Raw genomic sequence first — 17,597 nt, forward strand, 5'->3', positions numbered from 1 at the left:
TTGGGCTTTACACCCAAAAGAAGCTCCAGCAGATCTTTAGCTTTGAAGGAAAAAGATAGGGTTTGGTATCTTCTTATTTGTTTGGAGTTTTGTCTGTTTACTCTAATTTCAATACACGCAAGATGAGAGCCTAAAGAGTTTTGAAATACATCACGGGACCTGAATATTATGAGGGAATATTGTTGCTTAGAGTTTTGGATGGAAACATCTGAGAAGTGTTGCATTGTCTTAATGGATGAGGAAAGTTCAGCTTCAGCATCACAAAGAGTAGTTTATAAAAAACTCTGAAACAGTGGGAGAAAAGAGCCACTGGAGGAGACCAACTGCTAAAGCACATGGCCTGCTAATTTAGCCACCCTCTCCTATACTCCCATTAGAGTCAGAGGTACATTTTGATAATTCTTTTTAACATTTTCCAGTCATCCAAGCAGCTGACATTCTTACCCTGGATCTTAGTTTCTCTTGTTTCAAATTTCCCTTTTGTGCCACTCTGCAAAGTTGCTGTCAGATAATTTCCTGGACCCTCCACTTCTATCATTCACCCCTATTTCAGATAAAAAGGTTTTTCCTTTCTAAACTCCATCACATAATCTATTTACCTTCACTTAATAGATTTTCCACATAGGCCTAACTTTGCAGTACCTGCCATTTCTGGATTTTAAGTCTTAAAGGTCCATTGCCTTCTCTACTAAAGCTGCCTCATTTGAAAGGTAAATGAGAAGGCAGCAAAGCCTTTTCATGCCTTAACACATTCTGGTCCCCCATGGTTAAGAGAAGCTTGTTACAGGTGGCTGCAAAGTGAACTCTTCCTTCTTTTTAAAACTTTCACAATTTTTTTTTTCTCTGTGATCTCTATCAAAACTATGGTTAGACCACAATGACCCCAAGGTACTAGCACCATCTCACCTCCATGATTAGTACCATCTCAACTTGTGTTCCCATGAGTGTTTGCCTAATTTTAGATCTTGGATGTCTCTGGTGCAGGAGACACCTCTGTATTGCATTTATTCAGCACATCACAGAGAAGGTTTCTAGGTCATGATAAAAGTTCCTACGTGCTACTGCACATTTAACAGAATAATTCCACAAGGCAACCAGGCTGCATCTGTTGAATTATGACTGATTTGCCCTGATCCACCTGCAGCAGAGGAAGCAGTTACAGTGGGCTCTCAGAGCACACAAATCAACACCCTTGCAGGGTTTTGCTCACCGAGGTTCATCAAGCAGAGAGTTGATTTGATTTGGGGAGGAGGGAGGAAGTGGAAGCAGCATTAAGCTTTTGAATTCATGAAACACTTAACAAGGGAAAAAATTTTTAAGTCACAAAAATCCATCCTCAAATCGTGTCATTCACTCTTTATCCTGTTTGCCCAGTATGGAAATCTCAAGCAACAAGTTTGTCTCCTGTAGCTGTTAATCACTGCTGCTTCCCCCCTGCTCCTAAACACACTCACACTTCTGCTTTTTCCCACACAAACTAAAAAGAAATAATTGTCCTAAAAAGCAGAAGAAAACGCACAGTAAGTCCAGTGTCTGACCAAGGAACACTCCTCAGTGACACAGAAAACCATCACATGAGAAGCAGCATCTGGTAGTGCTTTTAGAGGAATATAAATAATGAGACACATAGCACTTCAATGCTGAATTTATAAGGTTGGTATGTGCCTTGGCTTTCTCCAAATCAAAGGAGGAACAAATGAAAACACACAAAACCGGAACAAGTCACAGGACTGAAGGCAAAGATTCAGTATCTGCCAATTTCCTCCATTTCTATATAAATTGATCCTGTTGATGCTAAAATTCAAATTTTACAAGAGAAAACTTAAGGTGAATAAGTACACATTCATGGTACATTTGAAGTCACAGTTTCTCTTTATAGCTAGGCAAATTCTTTTATTTTTTTTCACCACAATATATAAAAATATCACAAGACAAAATATCACAATTCTGAATATATTCTTCTAATGACATTTTTTATTCATATATGAAGAGTGAAAATTACCTGCAGGCTATTATTCAACAAGTCAAAGTCACTATATCGCCTCACAATCTGTAAAATAAAATACAAAGTTCAGGAAACAAATTACTTTTTCCATTAGAATTTTACTCCTCAAAATCCCATCAGAGAAAATTAATTCCCATTTACAACCATCTTCTTTTGCAATTTTTGTGCAAATGCCTAACTGCTGGATTTATGTCACATTGCCAGAGAGCAAAAAAGAGTCTTTAATCACAACTTCATCAGACAGAAAATGCATTTCTAAAAATTATCTTAAAACAGTATTTGTGAGCAAAGTTGTCTGCAAACGAGGCATTTTTGCCTTGTTAGATGCCACAACTTTTCACACTCATCTTCATTACTACTTCTTGGTTTCACTGGTCTCGTATAAGCAGAGCTGTGATTTTAGCACTGAGAAAGGCAAACTGGAATTTGAGATTTTAAATTTATGGTTGTACCAAAACACAGTAGAAACACATGACAGGCATTTTTCCTGGAATATTCAGAATAGCAGCAGACAACATGCCTTCTGTAGCTGGCAGCAATACTGTTTTTCTCTTAGTTTTGACCAAAAGAATTCAAGCACTTTATGTTCTCAATTCCAAATCAACATTTCTCTTTCCAGCTCAAAATTTAAAAGCTAAGAATAGGCAATTTTCAAACTTTTCCTTAAAAAAGAATCCTGGTTACATGAACTACAACTTAAGAAATTACCTGCCAACTGTTCTCTGTTGAAACTCCTCTCTGGACACGGATTATGTATTCCTAATAAAAGGAAAAAACCATTAGAAATGAGAACTAATGAGCTGAAGAAAGTTATTAGGCACTTCTTCAAATAAGACAAATAACACTCAAATGCAGAAAATTCGGATCCAGCACCTTGGGGAAGGTCAGAGCTGGGTTTGCTCAGACCATCCCTAACAGTTGCTCTGCTCTGCTCTCCCAGCATAGGAGACAAGGAGAGTTCCAGGAGCTTGCACACCTGTGGAGCACTCGAGTGGTTTAATTCAGTTACAGAAAAAGACAGAAAAGCAGACTCAGCACACATCTCTACCCACAACAGCTGAAGAAACCTCTCTCTTCTCACCTCCAATATCTAACAAGTACCCCCAGGAATTATTGCCACCACCATAACAAAGCAAAACGCCAGTAAATACACACAGCAAAAGTGTCTATTTTCAGAAAGTCAGTCTGACATGGTCTCTCCATATTCTTTCTCTTACCCATTTGAAATCCTAATTATGGTATCTTCCTGAAAACAAGAAGCCCAAATCCTCATAACTACTAACATAAACCCACAGAGCTGATAACATTTAACCAGTGTAATTATCTTTGGAAACTGTGTGACAGAAATCAATTAATGGGACACCTGGAAACCCATATTCACCACTAACGTGGTTTTTCTTGTTTTGTGACCATTGCTGCATATTGGGAAGAGGCTACTTCACACACAGGCAAAAAATTGCAGCAACTGCTTACTCATCAAGTCTCGAAGGAACATTGGCTGTTTCTCTGAAAAACCACACCAGTGATGATTCACCATATGCAGTCATTCATCTTTTCTAGGATTTTGGAAGAAGTTGAGTTGTTGCTCAATCCCTTGTAGCACTTGCTCTTTATCCAGTGATGGTCATTTTCTACTGAGCCCCAAAAAAATGCTCCAAGACAGGCAGAACACAAATTCATAAAATAACCATCAAAGCATCTTATCGCACACGACCACACTGGTCAACACAGCTCTTCTGGAGAGCCTTGTGATAAACAACTCGGGACACAGAGCTCACTCTCACAGTAAGATTATATTTTAAAAAAACATATTTGGGCCACAACTATTTTTCCCAACACCTACTTGAGCATTTTCCCATCCTATCCATATCTGCTTTTGTGGCCTAATGCACTAATCAAGTCCCTTTTTTATGTCACAGGGTTTGCAACTGGAAAGAGAAGAGCAAACACTCTCCAGGTGTGGCCATTAGCTCTGCCTGTAAGGAAGAAGTCCCCACCACACACTCTCCATCAGCACTGACCGTAATGAATTATTGTCCAGCTCAGCACTACCCTGTCAACACAACTAAGGAAAAGACCTAAATGGTCTTCTGAGCTGATTGAGGGCCTTTTTCCCCAAAGCTGCTAATGAGATTGAAAGTCAAAGAACAGCAATAGTAGAAAGGCCAGGATAAGAAATACAATCCCATTCCCAGTATCTGCCATGGCTACACATAATCAGCAGACCACAGTATGCTGAGTTCCAGTGAGAAGTTGATACTTCCTATTGCCTCCGTGTGGCAACAAGCTTGTCGTGGGATTATAATTAGCACCACTGATATATGCTTCCCATAGGACCAGAGAAGAGCTTTCAACTCTTCAAGTCTAAATGCACAAAAGCCTTTATTACTCTGCCAAATTCTGGTTTAGTTAGGAAAAAAAACCCTGAATTACAACAGTCTTCTTCTGAGACAACCTGATAGTGGGACTGAGACTGTACCCACAGGAAATAAATGAAAGCATAAGGAAAACAGAGGCACACTCAGGATCATTTCTGTTTAGCAGCATCATCAAATGTAGGAAAACAGTGTGGAAATGCCTTGAGAAAAAGCTAGTAATTACCAGAGTTCACCCCTACAAACTATTTTAGGCATCAGCAACCAGGCTCGGGGAGGTCTATGTTAGCAACTCTCATGTAGAAATTCCCATGGCATCTTTCACTCCTACATGAATAGCTCGGGATTTTTCCTATGACTCAGTTTACCAAATAACTTCAAAGGAGCCCTAACAGCTGCTGGTTGGGAAAGAAAGGTCTCAGCTTGCAGCAGAGAGACAACCTGCTTTGTCCACAGGCAGCAAGGTCACCGTCAGCAGGAGCTCCAACAGGACAGGCCACAAAACCATTCCTAAATCAACCACCCTGGCTCCCTCCACACAGGTAAGGTTTGTACATCCACTGCTCTTCCTATCGGTACTGCCAAACCACTTCATGATATCACAACCTTGATATTCCTTCAGCAGCTCAAAATATATTTTTAAAGATGCCAAGCAAAGCAGTTTTACCTATGGGATCTTTTCCAGGCTGCTCCAATTAGTCAAAAAAAGCTGAAATGGGTGCTGGGAGGAGGAGCTGGGAGCAGGGAAAGATGCATGACCCCAGCTGTGCACTGTCATTTCCTAAAATCTTCTTCCTACTACTACAGAGTTCTGGACAGAGTTTCTGAAAAGGAATATTTTCCAAATAACCACATGGATCAGTGACAACCACACTGCACTTCTCCAATCCTTTGCTGATAACAGTTTCACACTCACTGCGTGGGATTAATGTTATCCTGAATTTACCCATTTTCAGGCAGAGCCAAGATTTAGGTGGTTTGGTTTTTTGGGTTTTTTTCTCCCCAGCATTCATCAAGATTAGTCCCTGGTGCTCTAGCACTTATTAAAACATCATCAGCAACTCAGAACTGCTCAGCAAAATTTTGTTAACATTCCTGGGTGAAAATTGCACAGCAAAGCACTCCAAATGTTTAACAATTGCTCTTTATCATCATTCCTAGTTTTTGAAACAGGAAGCAAACAGGAAAGAAGGCTTTTGCAGAGACAAAATAGAAAAAAAAAAAAAAAAGTGGTGAGTTAAGAGATTTTTACAATAAAATGTGGAGTCTCAAAAATATTGGGTAATACATTCTGTTTCCCCAAGCAAATAGTCTCTAAATTTCCAGTTCAGGATGGTCAGTCTCTTTTTCCACAGATTTCTGCTTTACATCTGTTTAATCCAACAGGCTTGAAAAGCCAACCATTATAAAGATCCAGGTCACCTTTAGGTCACATCAACTAAAAGTTTGAAAGGGCTTTATTTTATAAGCATTAAAGAGAGGAAAGCCTAATTAAGCATGAATACAATCCCTGCTTAAGTAGGCTGGATTGGAACAATTTCTAGTAAGAAGCTCTTTTAAATGTTTATTTAGAAAATCTCCCATGTGAAAAGTAGCAGCAACATCAGGAGAGCTGCTCAGCCTCAGAGGCCTCTCTGTTACAGGGCACAGGATTTATCTGCCATTGCTCAACTGCCATTCAGCCCATGTGAGGCAGGAGCAGCAGCAGTGCTTGGTGTTTCCCCTCTCTCTAAACAATGCAGGTGTGTGTGTCTGTGCTGCACCATTCACACACTCCATCCTTCTGTAGTAATGAGTCAGCCATTCAAGAAGTGAAAGCTATGAAGTAGGACAACTGCAGGGAAAAAATAGGACACACATTTACATGTAATGAAACATAGTGAACACGAAAAGCTTTGGAGAGAGATGAGAAATCACAGATTTTCAGTGCTCTGCATCACTGTGACCTTCACCAGAAAGGCAAATTACTCACTATTTTTCAGGAAATACTCAGTAGCCAACAAAAATATTCTAATTAGGGTTTACTAAAGTACAATATTGAAACTAATATTTTGACGACAATCTTCACAGGACCTACAAATGCAATACTAATTTAGTAAGATCACCAGTAGAAACCGTAAGTTTGGAATATTTAAAATTAAGTGTGATGAAAGAGCCATCTTTTGTGAGCTCAGGCTGGAGGAGAGGTCTGGAGGAGAGGTGGGAGGTAATCAAGTTTACTGACTAAATCCAGAGGAGGAGCTGCATTTCTGGAACCTCAAACAAGTGAACTACGACAGTTCCCAGTGTAATACCATGTCTAAAAGCAACTTCATGTTTGTTTTTGTCCAAAGTGAATGCAGCCTTGAAAAGACTGAATTCCTTGTAAAGCAGATGTGCAAAATCTTTTACAAGCTTAAAAACTAAACCCTGCAGTCCTAGAAATATGTGGTTCCATTTTTCTATTTGGAACAATAAAGGAAAAATATCAATGCTTTTTCAACGTTCTTCTAATCTAACAGCCATGAGTGTCAACATTCATCATCGCTTAAGGAAAACTAAAAACCCTGAAAGATTGTTAGGAGAGGGATTTATTTCAGCTGTTCATTTCCAAATGCCTTTAAGACAACAATGTACTGTATGAAAGCTGGCTGTTTCACTACTTCGATTTCAAAATATGAAACACATTAAAAAGTCAAATTACTTCAGAAATGAATTGAGAAACGTTCAGAAGAACATGTACAACTCACCAGTAGTTTTACTGCAGAACAGACTTGCAGGTACAGTTCTTAATAAGGAAAATGTCTAGGTTTTCATGGAAGAAAATAACATCCTATTTTAAGGCTTCGAAAGAAACCACTATTAAATGGTGAACACGCAGATGAAATATTGCAATATGAGGCAAGTTTAACAGCCAAAATTTATTAAAGCTTTGGTGCTGAAATTGCCTCTGTTGTCAGAACACAACATTTGGCATCAAGATGAGACATTTGCAAATGGCTTATATTGGATGTAATCCTGCTTCTATTGAAGTCAAAGAATGCAACAAAACTTCATTTTCTACAGAAGGGTTGGTACACAGACCTACAAAGGGACTGACTCATGGCTATGGAAAGGTGCCCAACACACCCCTGGAAGTTACACAGTTACTCTCCTGACCCAGTGCTAGTGGCTGAAGCATAAAGAAGGAGACTAAATGAAACTGACTGGGCTTGGTCTCGTAATTTCAAATCTATGAGGTGAGACGCCACTGGAATGCACCTGCAATGCAGATTTTTTTGGCTTTCAAAATGAAAAGGACTGTAAACACCACACTGTAGAATTAATTGTATTTAAGTGCACATTCCAACAAAACTCAGACTGCTTGTAACACACTTAACCAGGGAAACAACTTTTGCAAACACAGAAAGGCATCGTTTTCCTCTTCCAATTATGATTGGAAATAAATACACAGAAAGAAAACCTCAGTGAACAATTTCTTTGTTGCAATTCAAAAACATGGAGATTATGTTCCAGCTCAGATGTACTAAGTCCAGTAAGAACTTCTGAGCTCTTCTGACTTGAATGAAGCAGGCTGAGCCTGTGAGCCTATCAGATAATTTGGCAGTTGGTGCCCTAACAATCTAAAAACCCATTTATGGGGGGTTTGACATACTCTTACTAAGCAAAAAGTGCAAATCCTCAAAAGTCCATTTTCAATAGTAGCTTAATCCCCTCTGAGGTTTCTGGAGAATTCAGGTAAGAACATAGTAGTGTCAGGTTTTGTTTTCAGTTTTGTTTTTTTTCAGTTTCACCTTCAGCCTCAGGAAACAGAAACTCAGCCTCTGCCAAGTACAGCCCTTGATTCAATGCTATGAAGTTTACACTTACCCAGTCTGTTGTACTAAATTTAAATTAACAGAAACTGCTTAGAACAATACACAAGCAAACTATTCATAACTATTCATTAGACACAAGCTTTGGTCTTCTGTGTGATATTTCACCATGTCTACAGAGCTTTTCCTGAAATTCTTCACCTTTTCCTTAGCTGTTTTTTCAGAAGACTGGCTATTTTCAGCACCAGCAGAAGGTTTACATAATTAGTAATTCAGTTGCCATGTTAAAGTTGCACCTAAACTCAGCCTAAGCCATCTTCATATGAGTGCTTTTAGAAGCTATGATCTACAGGAAATAAAACACAAACTCAAGTTTAAAACAACTCTTTCAACACTAAACAACATTTTAAAATCTTAATATATACTGCTGACAAAAGAATAAAAGAATTTGGCTTCCTTTGCTTTAGAACAGGCCTAGTTCTCCAGACATTAGTTTGGGATAAAGGATTTTATAGATCTGTATCGTTTGAAGATACCACTTTGAGGTGAAATGAAGAACAAAACTGAAAAGCATTCATTTAATGTCAATCTACTTTCTTCTAACTATAATCTAACACAGTAAAATACAGTTTTCAGGCCCCACAAAAACACTTCACCCCTTATTTCTTAGAAGGGCGTCATTTACACACCTCTTCAGAGACAAGGATTTATTTCTGAGGCTTATTTTGCATCAGGAAAGTTCAAATCAGGGACAGCATCAGCCACCAATAAACAAGCTATTCACACACCAGGGACATAAGATGAAGTATCTGAAATGACAGAATAGTCCACTTACATCAAATAAGAAACCAAGTCTCTGTTAATGGCTTCCTGTATTTTGTTATCCCACACTGGCTCTGTATAAACCATCTGTGCTACACACACTTCAAGCCATCTTTCAGCTATCAACAGGGCTTCTGCAGCAAAACAAACAATTACTAATAGATGTATCTTAGAGACAGATTTAACTCAAAAGGCACGGTGCTCCAGCATTGTTATTAAGAAAAGATCAGAAGAAAACAGAGACTTTTCCTGTACAACTGTTAGTAACAGAATACAGAGATGAAAGACAGGGCTATTGCACTCCCTCAGACAAGATGAACAAGGAGACTGGATTGCAAAACTTCTTCCAAGGGATCATTCTAAAAGAATCTTGTGACTTTTTCTTTTCCAATCAGAATCATGCAAACCAAAGGAAAGAACACAAAACACTATTGTCATTTGCACTAACAAAAAAGAATAATAAGGAAACAAGCTACTAACGAAACATAATCTCGTCTGCTGGGGAGAATTAGGAGTTACACAACTTCTCACAGGACTTGGCACACCACCCTTCAGCTATTGAAACAGGTAAAAAGCATCACTCTTGCCAGGAAATAAGCTTCCTTAGTCTTACTTATAAGAGGAGGAGTTGCACCAATTGAGAGCCTGTTGGATTCACAAGACCTTCTAGACAATTTCTTATGGGTAACTTCTGTTCAGAGAAAGACTGGAACATCAGTAAATGTGAGTTCCTCAGACAAAAAATAGACCACTTCTTAGTGTGAATTATTTATATGAAGAGTATTTAATAAGTCAGTCTGTAAATTAGTTGTGTACCCCATGGTGAACCTGCAGTTGTTGTCGTTCAGGTTAAGGGTATGCAACAGATGCAAGGAACCAGGAAGCAATCCACAACGCAGGAATCAGAGCTGGGTAAGGGACATAAGGAAACCCTCTCTCCATTTAAAGCAAGCTTCCCAGGAGTACCCTGCTGCTGAGGTACCTCTGGCCTCCTCTCCAGCATCCCTGCTCTCAGCTAAAGCAGGAATCAGAAATGACAGCCAGTTCTCTGATTCACACTACTGCTTGGTCATACTATAATGAAACCCGGTTTTCAAAGTGGAAAATAACTGCAAACAGGACATTCTAGAATTTGGATTATTACTGCATGCTGAAAGACAGTTCTTATGGAAGCACTGTGCATGTGTCCTAGGCATCCCAAAAGATGGGATTCCAAGGGGGTTCCGAGTCACGCCAGGGCTTGTTCTGCTGAGCGCCACCGCTCCCCAGAGCTAAGAAATGGGGCTGGGGCTGCGGGGGCTCTGCGGTTCGCAGCCTCCGCTCGGCCACACGGCAGGACCCGCAGGCAAACGCAGCCCATTCACGTGGAACTTCATCACCGCCACCGAACCGCGGCAGCCAGAGCCCATCTCTGCTCCACGGGCTGCACCGCCGCGAGGAAAGCAGGAATTACAGAAAGCCCCAGGGCCCCGCTCAGGCAGCGCGAACCCCGCAGCGGCCGCCCCCGCGGAGCCCCAGCGGTCCCTCCCGGGGGTGCCGCCGGCTGTCCCCGGGAACCCCGCGGGCAGGGAGGGGGCGAAGGAGCCGAACGAGCAGCGGCACCGCCGCACCCCACCGAGAGGCTCCGGGGCGCTGCGACCCGCGCCGCGGGGTCGCGGCGCCGCTGCCTCCCGCACCGCTCCCCTCGCCCCTCGCCCCCAGCCCGCCCCGCGGTGCCCCGCCGCACCGCCGCCTCCCGCCAGCCCCGGCCCCGCTGCCGCGGGCTCGGCTCAGGCCCCCGCCCAGCCCCGCTCCCCCGTGCTCCGGCCGGCCCCCGAGCACCCCCCGGCGCCCCCCGTTACCGGCTCCCTCCATTCCCTCCCCCGGCCCGGCCGCTCCCGCCTGCCCCCGCGGCCCGGCCTGCCCCGCTCACCGTGTGCGAGTGCAGGCTCTGGCTCGCCTCGATCTGCGCTGTCAGCGGCACCGTGTCGTCCAGCAGCACCTTGCCGGCCGGCGGCTTCTCCATGAAGGCCATAGCGGAGCTGGGAGCGGACAACCGGCGCCGCCAACCCGCTTCCCGGGGCAGCTCCCGGCGCGGCCGCCGCTGTCAACACGGCAGCGCCACCGCCGCCGCCGCGGGGCCTTAGCGCCGCCGCCCGCCGCTGCCGCCGCCCGCCGCAAGGGGGCGCCGCGGCCGCCGCGCCGAGCCGGTCCCGCCCCGGGAGCGCGGGACAGGGAAGGATGGGGGACACGGAGAGACGGGGGACACGGAGACATGGGGGACACGGAGACATGGGGGACACGGAGAGATAGGGGACAAGGTGGGGATGGAGGACACGGAGAGATGGGGGACACGGAGACATGGGGGACAGGGAAGGATGGGGGACTCGGTGTGGATGGGAGACACGGAGAGATGGGGGACACGGAGAGGATGGAGGACACGGAGAGATGGGGGACACGGTGGGGATGGAGGACACGGTGGGGATGGGGGACACGGTGGGGATAGGAGACACGGAGAGATGGGGGACACGGAGGGATAGGGGACACGGCCGGGATAGGGGGACACGGCAGGATGGGGGACACGAGGAGGTTCGTCTCCGGGGCAGTAACGGGGAAAGGGGCTGGAGGGGAGGCCATGAGTGCAGGCGGGTCGCTCCGCCACCCAAGCCCGCCGTGCCTGGTACCCCCGGTAGCATCGACAGCGGCAACAGCAGCTGCAGCCCCGGGGAGTCAGCCCCGAGACACTGCTGGTCCTCCCAGAGAGACCGGGAAAATTGTAAGGGCTGGTGCACTTGCTGCTCTTTACCTTTCAGGGTGTTTTGTGTTAATAAAATATTCAGAGTATGCTGTATATTTTACTCAATTTCTAGAATTTAGGGTTTGTAGTTGATCTTTTGTGGGGTTTTGGTTTCTGGTTTGGTTGTTTTTCAAAACACAGATTTAAAGTCGTTAACAACTGAATTCCTCAACATGACTTTGATTGTAGCAGCATAAGAAACTTTCTATTTGAATACTGCTTAGTGCTTGAGAACCTACAAGTTGGACACCTGTCTGCACTTCCTCTTTTTACACCATACACAGGAATTACTCTCACTTAAGATGTTGTAAGACTCCAGAGCTGGAGTTTGTCATAGGCCTGGAGCAGGTGTCACGAACAGCTTTATCTCTCTGTCTTGCAGCTCCATGATGAGAGGAAAATGTGTTGCTGTGGTTCAGCAGTCAGGCTGGAACAGCAACCCCAACTCCCCAGACTGCTACTCCTGCCGCGACCCAGGAGGTCAGGCACAGATCTGATTCATTTTGTTAACAGGCCTTAACAAGACAACTTCCCAGCAGGAGAGGCAGGGGAGCAGGGTAAGGAGCGGGACTGCTTTGATGAAGTGCTTTGTCCAGCAAAAGCCAGTGACAGGCAGTGACCTGAGGCAGAAGGAAAGGAAACCTGAAGTGAAACAGCTCCTACAGACAAGAGATAAGGAAACCTCTTCCTAATTACTGCTTCCAAGTTGCAAACAGGCCAAACTCCAAGCTTTGGAAAGAGAAGGCATGGAGTCAAACACCTGAAACATTACCCCTCCCTCTGCTCCAGTGTGACTAACACCTGGGGTTAGAGTGCAGCACACTCTGGCAGTGCAGCTGTTTCACCAGTAGCTTTCATCACAGGCTGAGGAGAAACTCTCTTTTCTTAGCAACTTCTGAGGTTATTTGCAGTCAAGGAAAGTTTCAAATGCATTTCTGCTGCAGAGAAGACAGGGGGATAACAGACACTTTGCCAGAAAGTTATATGAGCCACCAACTGGAGGCCTTACTCCTGATGGCCTCAAGCCTTCCTAAAAGAAGTTTCTTAATGTATAACAATCTTATACTAAAATAATTTAACCCAGATGATTTACTAATGAATTTGCCAGAAGTCAACTCTACCAAGGTACTTTCAGTGGACAAAGGGAAATCCATGTTCACACACACAAAGAGAGAGAAGCCACAGTTAGTACTCAAATCATCTGCCCTTGCTTGTCTTGCCCTCAGGAGCACAAATACAATAAGTACAAGTAGTGACAATATATATATATTTTAAAGCCTCCTTCACTCTCTTACTGGGAGGTAAGTTTCAGAAGAAACACCAGCTGGAGCTGCCATGCAGATTACAACACATCTTGCAGTACATGTGTGGCAGCACCTCCACTTCTGTTCCACTTTTGAACAAGCACTGTCCCCTCCCCTGGTGCTTGTTGGCAGTACAGCTGCTTTGTACAGAAGGAACAAGTCTCAACTGAACTTTGCTGGTGGGGACTGCAATTTTACCAGAAAGAACAGCCTCACTGTGAGCCCCACCAGTCCAAACTTCCCACTGTGGCAGCACAAAGGCTTGTCTGAATGTGCCACTTTGTCACAGCAAGTGCCTAGTTCACCTTGGCAGAGAAACCCGTCGTGGTGAAAAAAGGAAAAGCTCTAATTTTAATGCAGTTCTAGTAAGGTTAAGTTTGTGCACTTTCAGACATTTTGAAAGGCTTCTGTTGCAAATTTACTGGTTTTAGTGATGTCACATAAAAAGAGACTCAAAACTAAGCGTACATTGGTTCTGGCTTTATGCTGAAGTTGCACATGATGAACAGCTCTAATTCTCTGGGACCATGACTTTCACCATCCCTTCCATAACAGTTTTCCCACTTTCTCTGACCTGACATGATACAGAAATGTGTGCAACAGAACCCTTCAGTCGTTTCACTTCTGCTGCAGCTGTGACTTTTTCATCAACATACAAAGGAGCCGGAAAACGAATCTCCTGGGAAAGAAATATACATCCTTGACCAGGCATTTTGGTACCCAGAACTGCAGAAATAAGTCCATTGATCAGAACTCCATGGACAACAGTTCTCCCAAACCTAGACTTCTTTGCAAACTCTTCATTTAAATGCAAAGGATTTGTGTCACCTGTTAAATAAGAAAAAGTAACTACATCATTCTGTGTAAAAGCCTTGCTAAGTTCAGCTTTGTCTCCAACTTTTATGTGTAAGTTCTGAAATACAGGATGTCCAAGCAGTGAGTTGATAAACATTGGCTTTGTCAAGGCTCTTTGTTGGAAAATCCCTCCAGAAATTCCACGCCTGAAGGGCCACAACATTTCCAGGAACTTCTCCTGCATGCAGCTGAACCAACAACTGCATTCAGTCCAAGACTAATTCTCTACTGTTGCCGGATAACGCAAGCAGAAACGGAGATGTCTGGTTTGGGGAAAGAAAAAACAAACAAGAACTGAACAACTGAAGCCTTTAAAAAACCCACCATCAAATGCTCTCAAAGTTGAAAATACTTCCATTTTCTCTTCACATGATAGATTAGAAACTTAGAGCTATGCCTGAGCAGACTTTTGTCTAGCCATGGCTTCAGAAACAAAGAATTCTCAGAACTCATTTTATTAAGCAGCATCCTCTGGAAAAAAATAAGCTCTGGAAGTGCATGTTCATATATGCATTGTTAAACAAGGTCAGTTAACAGTAACCATTAGAAAGGCAGAAAGTGGAGTACGGAAAATAAAACCTGGACCAAGATGTGGGTCATGAACAGCATGTGCCAGAAATTATTTTCTTGCAGATGTATTAATGACATCAGGACTTGTCACTGGAGTGAAACCATGAAGTTACGAGACAGCCACTACTGTCACATTGTACAAGACTCATTTTAAAATGAGAACTGCTCAAACATGGTCTCGCAGACCTGCACTGAAAGGCACTTCTTTCCCAAAGCAAGGCATTTTTGCATCTAGGTCATCTTTCTATGAAAAGGCAGTAGGCTTAGGCAGCCTGCCAGGCTTAGAGCCAGAGCTGACACCTGGGGGAAGCCACCCAGCCCCAGAGGGCTTTACCTGCAGCACCCGGAAGGCACACCTCCGGTTCTGGTAGAAGCCCAGCAAGGTTAGAGCACTCCACAGCTTGACAAGGCCACTAAATAAAAAGAAAACAAAATATATTATTAAAATGTGGGGGTTTCTGTTTTCCTGCAGCATAGACATCTCAAATAGAAAGCATGTTATGCAAAGAGCAAAAAACCCTTAATAGTTTAACAGCAGGTAATTTCACTAAAGAGTCCTAGTAGCAAAACTGCAACTTGAAGGATTATTGCAGTGGCTGCAGACTCTTGTCTTTGACACAGAGATATGTACTGCAACCTCAAGATCACTCAAGTTCACTCTACCAGAACTGTTCTTGTTCTCAGTGTGCATTTAAGCTCGTTCTTCACCCAAATCACCTGCAGTTGTCATCACCACTTAGAGTAATCGTTCTCATCTTTACTATAGAAAAAGATTTAAAGTCACTACCTCAGTAATGCTTAATTCCTATCTTAAAACCATTAAAATCATTCTGGTTTAAAGCAGGAATAATGTACTGATGCACAAAGTTACTAAGACTCAGTGATTATTTTCTGCAGGCTGTATACAAATATCTGCAAGTTAGGCTTAATTCTTCACAGGCCATTCTAGGTTTAAGAGGTCTATTTTCTTACAAAAAATACTTTCATGGCATGGAAGCACAGACTGACTGCACCTTACCTGCTAATTACTCTTAATATGGCAGACAGAGTTTTTTCCTCATATGTTAAGACATCAACAGGCAAAGCTGCTCCAACCTGTGAAAACAAATGTTATTTAGTAAGTATCACCCTATGTTCTTATCATGGTTTATAGGCAACTGATTTAACCCCCGGCATGTTACATCATTAAAGGTGTTATAGTTACGCTCAAATCTCACCCAAGTGTTTCAGTTACAACATTACTGGATTTTAAACAGCACCCTTCCTCTCAGAGTTCTTTAGAAACCACTTTTATTTCCACATTACAGCCGGAGAAACACAGACCAAGAGGTGATGTGACCTGCTTAAAGTCAGCCAGCAATCGAGTAAACAGAGCAAAAACAGCGCTGTGCACTTTCCCATCCAAAAAGCTGTTCCCTTTCCACAGTTCTCCTTTTAGAGCCTCTCTACAGCAAAAGCATCAATACCACAAATTCCAAAAACAAGTATCAAAGAACGGTTTGAGCTGGAAGGGACCTTTCAGAGTTCACCCAGCTCCAGCCCTGCTGCCATGGCCGGAGGTAGCTCCCCCTAGAACAGGCTGCTCCAAGCCGTGCCAACCTGACCTTGAGCACCGCCAGGGATGGCTGAAGCCCCTTGGCTGCGGGCACTGAACTGAACCGCACGGCTTCACTAGCAGCGAGTCCGGAGAGCGGCAGGCGAGCCTGCACCGGGCACCGGCGGGCAAACCCGGCCCATCCACCCCGCCCCGCCGGCTCCTTCGGCGCTCCGGCCCCGCTGGGACACGGCTCCCGCTGGGACACGGCTCCGCAGCCAGCGCGGCTGTCCCAGGGCACAACAGCCCGCTCCCGCAAGGCTCTCCCGGGCCAGCCCGGAGCCGCCAGCCGCGGACAGACCGCAGTCCCGGTGCCGGTCCCACCTCTCCGTGCAGCTCCCTCAGCGCTGTCACCACGAGCTGCTTGAACTGCGCGGCGTTCGGCCGGGCCCCGCCGTCGGGCAGCTCCCTGCGGGAAGGAGAGCACAGGGGTCGGGGGGGGCCGGGAGGGCTCTGAAGGGGCCCGGCGGGTCCCGGCTCGGGGGGTGTCCCGGCTCGGGGGGGGTGTCCCGGCTCAGGGGATGGGTGTCCCGGCTCAGGGGGGTCCCGGCTCAGGGGATGGGTGTCCCGGCTCAGGGGGGTGTCCCGGCTCAGGGGATGGGTGTCCCGGCTCAGGGGGGTCCCGGCTCGGGGGGTGTCCCGGCTCGGGGGGGGTCCCGGCTCAGGGGTGTCCCGGCTCAGGGGATGGGTGTCCCGGCTCAGGGGGGTGTCCCGGCTCAGGGGATGGGTGTCCCGGCTCAGGGGGGTCCCGGCTCAGGGGATGGGTGTCCCGGCTCAGGGGGGTCCCGGCTCAGGGGATGGGTGTCCCGGCTCAGGGGATGGGTGTCCCGGCTCAGGGGGGTGTCCCGGCTCAGGGGATGGGTGTCCCGGCTCAGGGGGGTGTCCCGGCTCAGGGGATGGGTGTCCCGGCTCAGGGGGGTCCCGGCTCGGGGGTGTCGCTCACAGGCGCACGCGCAGATAGTGGTGCTCGGCCGCGCGCCGCAGCACGCGCCGCTCGAACGCGGCCGCCGCCATTCCCCGCCCCGCCGGGCCGCGCGCGCCGCCCGCCCGCCCCTTCTACGGCGGCCGCGCGGGGTCATCGTCGCCATGGCAACCGCGCGGCGCCTCCCGCGTCGCCACGGCCCGGCCCAGGCCCGCGGCACCGAGCCCCGGGCCAGAACGCGCCGTGCGCGGCCCCGAGCGCTGCCCTGCGGACGGAGGAGAGCCAGAGCAGTGTCTGAGGCAGAGCAGAATCTCTGGGAAGCGGCAGGAACAGACCTAGTGAGGCACGCAAGCCTTTAGCTTCACGAAGGCAACCACCACAGACGTGCTGCTGCAGGCGGGCACACAGAAACGCTTGGCCTCCAAGCAAAGGGGCTGCTCCCGAGGCAGCTCCTGGCACCAGGTTACAAACACTGACGAGAGTCTGCTGCCCCAGCCTCAGTTTTGCACGGACACACAGCTGAAACGAATTGGAGAAGTGCACAGAACGAGCCTGGCAGCCTGTCTTTGCACTCACCAGT

The 17,597-nt window shown here is 45.9% G+C and overlaps 3 protein-coding genes across 11 annotated transcripts in view; all 3 read right to left on the reverse strand.

Moving 5' to 3' along the window:
• Nucleotides 1-11,146, reverse strand: part of PXK (PX domain containing serine/threonine kinase like) — a 33,914-nt gene extending 22,768 nt beyond the window's left edge. For all 9 annotated transcript variants that reach the window (XR_005258344.1, XM_038148693.1, XM_038148692.1 and 6 more), the window contains exons 1-3: nt 10,909-11,146; nt 2,714-2,764; nt 2,003-2,050 (exon numbers count right to left, since the gene is read on the reverse strand). Coding sequence is in view for 8 of the 9 variants with exons in the window: in XM_038148693.1 (XP_038004621.1) it covers nt 2,003-2,050; nt 2,714-2,764; nt 10,909-11,010 (201 nt within the window). In the remaining variant the exon portion in view is untranslated. The remainder of the gene's footprint in view (nt 1-2,002; nt 2,051-2,713; nt 2,765-10,908) is intronic.
• A 2,395-nt stretch (nt 11,147-13,541) lies between these two features.
• HTD2 (hydroxyacyl-thioester dehydratase type 2) lies at nt 13,542-14,140 on the reverse strand. The gene has a single exon (XM_038148934.1). The coding sequence runs from the start codon at nt 14,113-14,115 to the stop codon at nt 13,588-13,590; it is 528 nt and encodes a 175-aa protein (XP_038004862.1). The 5' UTR covers nt 14,116-14,140; the 3' UTR covers nt 13,542-13,587.
• Nucleotides 13,542-17,161, reverse strand: RPP14 (ribonuclease P/MRP subunit p14). The gene is made up of 5 exons (XM_038148935.1): nt 17,039-17,161; nt 16,420-16,504; nt 15,520-15,596; nt 14,836-14,914; nt 13,542-14,194 (listed from the first exon to the last, which is right to left on the reverse strand). The coding sequence occupies exons 1-5, from the start codon at nt 17,107-17,109 to the stop codon at nt 14,138-14,140; spliced, it is 369 nt and encodes a 122-aa protein (XP_038004863.1). The 5' UTR covers nt 17,110-17,161; the 3' UTR covers nt 13,542-14,137.
• Between the last annotated feature and the right edge of the window lie 436 nt (nt 17,162-17,597).

This window comes from Motacilla alba, chromosome 12, assembly GCF_015832195.1.
Source record: "Motacilla alba alba isolate MOTALB_02 chromosome 12, Motacilla_alba_V1.0_pri, whole genome shotgun sequence".
Taxonomy (NCBI): domain Eukaryota; kingdom Metazoa; phylum Chordata; class Aves; order Passeriformes; family Motacillidae; genus Motacilla; species Motacilla alba.

Excerpts from the sequence above, each read along its gene's own strand:
- HTD2 (XM_038148934.1), bottom strand. The coding sequence starts at position 14,115 with ATGCAGGAGAAGTTCCTGGAAATGTTGTGGCCCTTCAGGCGTGGAATT.
- RPP14 (XM_038148935.1), bottom strand. The coding sequence starts at position 17,109 with ATGGCGGCGGCCGCGTTCGAGCGGCGCGTGCTGCGGCGCGCGGCCGAG. Across the intron at positions 14,915-15,519 it reads ATATTAAGAGTAATTAGCAG|TGGCCTTGTCAAGCTGTGGA; the intron begins GTAAGGTGCAGT and ends CTTTTTATTTAG. Across the intron at positions 14,195-14,835 it reads GTGCCTTCCGGGTGCTGCAG|ACATCTCCGTTTCTGCTTGC; the intron begins GTAAAGCCCTCT and ends TCCCCAAACCAG.